The sequence below is a fragment of the Ipomoea triloba genome, chromosome 5 (genome assembly GCF_003576645.1).
Source record: "Ipomoea triloba cultivar NCNSP0323 chromosome 5, ASM357664v1".
NCBI lineage: Eukaryota > Viridiplantae > Streptophyta > Magnoliopsida > Solanales > Convolvulaceae > Ipomoea > Ipomoea triloba.
The window spans coordinates 1,843,959-1,850,314 of record NC_044920.1 but is presented as its reverse complement, the minus strand read 5'-3'; the positions used below and the strand labels follow the sequence as shown (position 1 = coordinate 1,850,314).

Here is a 6,356-nt window from a genome sequence, read left to right as displayed (position 1 = left end):
CTTTTTGTCATTTTTATTGTTTCTTGTTCTAGTTAATTTGAACAAATTAGTATCAGAACACTATTGATATGACTAGTTCAAGTGTGAAATTTGAACTATCTAAGTTTGATGGTATAGGGAATTTTAGGTTATGGCGGTCTAGGGTTAAGGGATTTGTTAGCACAAAACGGTTTTATAAAAACCTTGAAGGCAAAAAATCAGCTAATCTGGCAGAGGCTGATTGGGAGTGATCGTGTTGCAAAAATGAGTGAAATGTTGTTCCGTTGAGGATTGGGGGTTATGGCATGCAATATGCAATCACAAAACTAGGCACTAGCACAAGGAAATCAACAAGAAGCTAAGCAAACGACAATAAGGTAGAACAAATATGTATAAACAACAAATAAATACAAAATAAAGAAATACTCCGTAGGACTCAAGTTAAGGGGCATTACCATCTAGATGCTTTAACACTTAAGTTTGGAGAAAGAACATTTTACCTAGGGTCTTGAGGCATGCACAAATAAATCCTAGTCAAGACAAGGATTAGCACAAGGATTGCCCCACTCCAGTAGTGTATCAACCAAAGTTCTTGAAGAACAAAAGTTATTTAAGCCCCAATCTACCCCTATTTCGATAGAAGGGAAATTGGGTTCGAGAGTGGGAAGACTCAAGTCTTCCATCCAATTCTCATTGATATGAAAGACTTTCCAAACACAAATAACAATTGTTACGTATCAACTATTGCAAGATAGATTAAAGACCCAACTGCAACACATGAACCCTAGGTTGGGGTTCTTCCCCTTTTTTCAAAATAATCACAACTTAAGCATCAAAATAGATAATACAACCCTAACTCAAGCCTATAAACTAACTACTCATGATTAAATGGCATAAAGAACACAAAAACACAAGTAATAAACACAAATCTTGCAAATTAAAAGAAAAGAGATACGGGAAAGAAAGCTTCTCTATTGAAATGGGTGGTAGAATCTTGAAATCCAAGCTTCAGATCCAAGATTACAAGCTCCAAAAGTGTTAAAAAAAAAACATAGATCTAAGCCTAATCTAACATAAAAATATGAAAGGAAGTGAATGGGAGTGTCTAGGGTTCAACAATGGGTCAAAACTGAGTTCAAAATGCTCAAAACGAGCTTAAATAATAACAGAGCAGGTGACAAACAGCCTCATAAACGGCTGTGTGTGTGGCCATTTCATTTTGGCCGATTTACAGTACATTTCTCACTGTGTAAGCAGAATTATGTGCAACTGTTTTGACTTCTAGGCTATTTTTCATCCTCAAAACCATTTCATTGGCATTTGTAGTCTTCAATAAAGTTGTAGCCCTTCAAGTTGGATTTCAAATAGCGCAAGAATCACCTCAATTAGGCATTCCTAGGTTGAGATATGGTCAAAATACCGAACAGTGACAGATTTGGACAAAATCTGTAAGTTTGGACGATTTTGACCCATTTGGCTTCCTTTTTAAGCTTTAATGTTTTCATAAGAGTTGTAGCCCTTTGAGTCTTCGTTCCAATGGCACAAGAATCACTCAATTTGGATATTTCTAAGTCGAAATATTGTCCAATCACTAAGACGTCGACGCACAGAAATTTCAACACCTTGACCTTTTGCTTCTCTTTTGTTTTAGTTTGCCCAAATGACAATACCATTGAAAATACAACTCTTAGACTCCCTTGGAAGTGTTGCACCCATCTCCATAGCTTCTCCTTGACTCCCATTGACTCTAAATGCATCCAAAATGCATGAAAATGCTCGTCTTTGCTTCTAATGCTTTCCAACTCATACTCCTTACAAAATAACACAAATAAGCACTAATTCTCATTAAATTTGGAATGATCTATAAACAAAATGGCTTAGTGAAAGGGAGAAAAATATAAATAAATAAGCACTTATCATATGTATAACGGAAATACTACAACGTGATATGTCTTTACTCTTGGTGGTATGGTGGTCCTATATGTTGTAGGTTATTATTCAGTTCATTGTAGCTTTGTCTACAATTGAGGCAACTAAAGAGGCTTTGTGACTTTTAGGTTTAATTAAGGAATTTGGTATTGAGCAATGTGGAGTTTAGTTATATTGTGATAGTCAGAGTGCCATCTTTTTAGCTAAAAATCACGTATGTCATGCCACAACCAAGCATATTGATATAAAGTTTCATAAAGTTAGAGAGTTGGTTGTTTCTGGTGAGATTTTGTTGCGGAAAATTTATACTACTGAGAATGCATCAGACATGTCGACAAAGCTAAAGTAGTTACCATTAACAAGTTCAAACGTTGTTTTGACTTGTTGGGTGTTTCTAGATGCTATATGAACATGATTACCCCCGACCCATTGGTATATGTGAGATATGTCTTTTCTCCAAGGGGCATATTCGTCAATATGGAGATTTTTGTTGAGTATGCCTCGTATAAGGAATAAAAGTGGAGCGGATTGGGTCAGACCCATAGTACAACAATATTTTTGTACTTGTACATGTTCAGGGTTGTATATAAATATGATGCCTGTAACCTTTGATATTTGATTATCACCATCACAGTTAATAAAAGAATAGCTTCACTCTCGTAGACGTAGGCACATTAACGAACCATGTAAATCTTATCTTCTTTACATTTTGCCATTGTTATTATTTTTTGTTCTAGTTAATCTCAACATATATACTCACAAATATGTGTTTTGAGCATCTAACATATAAACATGGATGCTTGGTCCAGCTATTAGCTTTGAGCTTTGAGCTTTTTAGTTTAGATATAACACATCTTTCAATGATAATGTTTTAGCTTTTGATGAAGAATTTTAAAAATTTGATGGAAATAAAACTGAAAAGAGACTGATATTATGAAATTTTAGGTGATTACTGCTGGTATTTGTTAACATTTTTTTTCAGTTTGATTGATTTTATATAGTGATTGACAGTGTGTTATATTCTGTTTACAGTAAACCTATCAAGAGTGGTTGATAGAATGGGTTCTAAAAAGAAGAATACTGGAAGACAACCTGTAAACAAAGTGGCATCCAATATTAGTGCACCTGCTCGCAATCTACCTAAAAATGATTTAGGTGGAGTTATCTTTGGGTGTAAAGATCATACCATCCGGGAATGTTTTTCCAAGACGTTATTTGGTTAGTCACTTCTTTGCATATTGTGCTTTTCTACCTAGAAGGAATCTGCAGAATTTGATGATTATTATGTTGTTCTAATTGTTGATTCTGATTTTTGGTTGAATAGGATTGCCAGCTCCTCATTTTGCATATGTGAAGAAGATAAGTCCTGGGCTTCCCCTTTTTCTTTTTAACTATAGTGATCGGAAGCTTCACGGTGTATTTGAGGCTGCTCATCATGGACAATTAAATATTGATCCACATGCATGGACTGGTGGTAGTGTAGAGCTCACAAAATATCCTGCACAGGTAGTTATACACTTATACCCCCCTTCTTTTTATCTATATTTAAATTTTTTTGTTTATAAATTTATATTTGAGTGTTACTCATATCTTAGCATATTCTTTGTCTTCCAAGGTGCAATTTAATGTCAACAAGAGGTGCCCTGCCTTGACAGAAAAACAGTTTTCGCCCATCATCGCGAATAACTACTATGAAACGAGGCACTTTTGGTTTGAGCTCGACCGGTTCCAAACTGCCAAGCTGATCGAGTTGTTTTCATCTTCATGCTCAGTGCCTTACGATGGTCTTCATCACTCTCATCACAATATTCTAACAACTCTTCTGACCACTGAAGCAAGCACCTCTGGCCAACAGACAACATGGAGTTCACTGTTCAAAGATAATTCCACTTCTGATATGACGAACAAATTTGGAAATTTGAAGATCACCCCACATCCAAATTTCCCCTCATCAGAGCAACCGAATGAGGAATGGAACTCATGGACCTCAGAGGAGTGGGCTGAGAGGCATAATATTCAACCATTGCTGGAGACTCCTGGACCTTCTGTGGGCCGAGACTATTTAGGGGACCAAAGTTCCATCTTATCAGAAAATTCTGATATGTTGTCTGTCGTAGCAAAGGCAAGTTGATTGATTCTCCCTCAAACTATACTTTAATTTGTCTTTGATTTCTTCTTCACCAACTAATTTATTTATGATATTTTCTTGGTAGTTGAGGGAAGATGTTTCAATACTGATGAAGAGACAAACGGATCAAGAAGAAAGAATTTCAACTCTCGAAAAAGAGCTGGTATGGACTAAGATAATTGTGGTCTTCATATCATCTGTTCATGTTTTTTTGTATCTTGACCGATTTCTCTCTTTTTATTATATGATTTATCCATGACTTTGAGTTACAGAATTCGACATTATTGTTATTTTGCCTAATCAGGTTCAATCAAGAGTTGAATATCAAAAGTTGAAGAATCGCGTATTGCAAGCTGGGCCTGGGCCATCAAGCCAACAGTTTACAAAGAAGGATTTGCAGTAACTAGTAGGAGTGAGCATAATTACTGACCAACCCACCTATAAGGCTAAAAATAATTTCAGTTTTACTTATTCAGCTATTTGGTTATTAATCAACCGATATGACACTTCCTGCATGAGAATTGTGGATCAATCGTTGTGGTTTTTTTTTTTTTTATATCCTATTTACACTGTTTAGGTTTTTTTTAGTAAATGAGTTTATTTTTCTTTCAGAGGTTTATTTTTGTTTTGGGTGTTATGCACTTAGAAGGCACGTTATGTGCACGCACTAATTGTGTGTTGTTAATGCACACAACACACGCCAACTCTAAATATTTTTTTAATGAGGCTCACAAAAACTCGTTACTTGTAACACCATGCGAGTTCTTATTAGACAGAAGAAATATTTTTCTCCATCATTGTTGATAACTACTATATATGAAACAAGGCCGCATTTTTAATTTGAACTGGGCTGGTTTCATATTGCCAAGCTAATTGAATTGTTTTCATCTAAATCATTAGTGCCTTATGATGGTCTTCACTGTCACAACATTCTTACACATCCGACAAGTGAAGCTAGTATCTCTCGCCCACAGAAAAAATTTGGTTAATTGTTCAAAGATAATTCAACTTCTTATATGGTGAACAAATTTGAAATTTGAAACATCGCACTTCACATCCAAATTTCCCCTCAACAAAGCAACCTAATGAGGAATGGAACTCATGGACTTCAGAGGAGTGGGCTAGCGGGCATAATATTCAACCATTGCTCGAGATTCCTTGACTTCTATGGGTCGAGATTATTCAATAGACCTTCTGCAGTGTTTGATGATTATTATGTTGTTCTAATTGTTGATTCTGATTTTTATTGAATAGGATTGCCATCTCCTCATTTTGCATATGTGAAGAAGATTAGTCCTGGGCTTCCTCTTTTTCTTTTTAACTACCGTGATCGGAAGCTTCACGGTGTATTTGAGGCTGCTGGTCATGGACAACTAAAGATTGAGGAAAGATGTTTCAATGTTGATGGAGAGACAAATGGAACAAGAAGAAAGAATTACGACTCTCGAGAAGGAGCTGGTATGAACTAAAAGAGAGAAAAAAAGAGATTTGTAAAGGAAAAGGAAAAAAAATTGTCAATCTAAATTTATGCACTTAATAGGCACGTTGTGTGCACGCACTACTTGTGTGTTGTTAATGCGCACAACACACACCAACTCTAAATATTTTTTTTAATGGGGCTCACAAAAACTTGTTGATAACACCATGCGAGTTTTGATTAGACAGAAGAAATATTTTTAGGGAAAAGGGAAAAGCTAGATGGAAGAACTAGAAACAAAATTTTTAGGGAGAAAGTTCATGTTTTTTTGTATCTTGACCGATTTCTTTCTTTTTATTATATGACTGAGTTACAGAATTCGACATTATTGTTATTTTGCCTAATCAGGTTCAATCAAGAGTTGAATATCAAAAGTTGAAGAATCGCGTATTGCAAGCTGGGCCGGAACCTTCAAGCCAACAGTTTACAGAGAAGGATTCACAGTAACTAGTAGGAGTGAGCATAATTACTGACCAACCCACCTATAAGGCTAAAAATAATTTCAGTTTTACTTATTCAGCTATTTGGTTATTAATCAACCGATATGACACTTCCTGCATGAGAATTGTGGATTAATCTTAGCCTAGGATTTTGTTTTGATGTGTCGTTGTGGTTTTTTTATTTTATATCCTATTTACACTGTTTAGGTTTTTTTTAGTAAATGGGTTTATTTTTCTTAAGGAATGTCAGGCAACACTCGTGTGCTGCGCAACATATTGCCCAGCCGGGTGCGTGCAGTGCACGTGCGGCTGGCGCATTAATAATCATCAAACACTGCAGATTCCTTCCAAGTAGAAAAGCACAATATGCAAAGGAGTGACTAACCAAATAAAATCTTGGAAA

The 6,356-nt window shown here is 35.7% G+C and overlaps 1 protein-coding gene across 1 annotated transcript; it reads left to right on the top strand.

Moving 5' to 3' along the window:
- Window positions 1–2,966: 2,966 nt before the first annotated feature.
- On the top strand, window positions 2,967–4,039 carry LOC116019625 (B2 protein-like). The gene is made up of 3 exons (XM_031259899.1): window positions 2,967–3,126; window positions 3,233–3,414; window positions 3,524–4,039. The coding sequence occupies exons 1-3, from the start codon at window positions 2,967–2,969 to the stop codon at window positions 4,037–4,039; spliced, it is 858 nt and encodes a 285-aa protein (XP_031115759.1).
- Window positions 4,040–6,356: the final 2,317 nt, after the last annotated feature.

Coding starts and splice junctions, on each gene's coding strand:
- LOC116019625 (XM_031259899.1), top strand. CDS start 2,967: ATGGGTTCTAAAAAGAAGAATACTGGAAGACAACCTGTAAACAAAGTG. Junction 3,127..3,232: donor TTTTTCCAAGACGTTATTTG/GTTAGTCACTTC, acceptor TTGGTTGAATAG/GATTGCCAGCTCCTCATTTT. Junction 3,415..3,523: donor TCACAAAATATCCTGCACAG/GTAGTTATACAC, acceptor TTGTCTTCCAAG/GTGCAATTTAATGTCAACAA.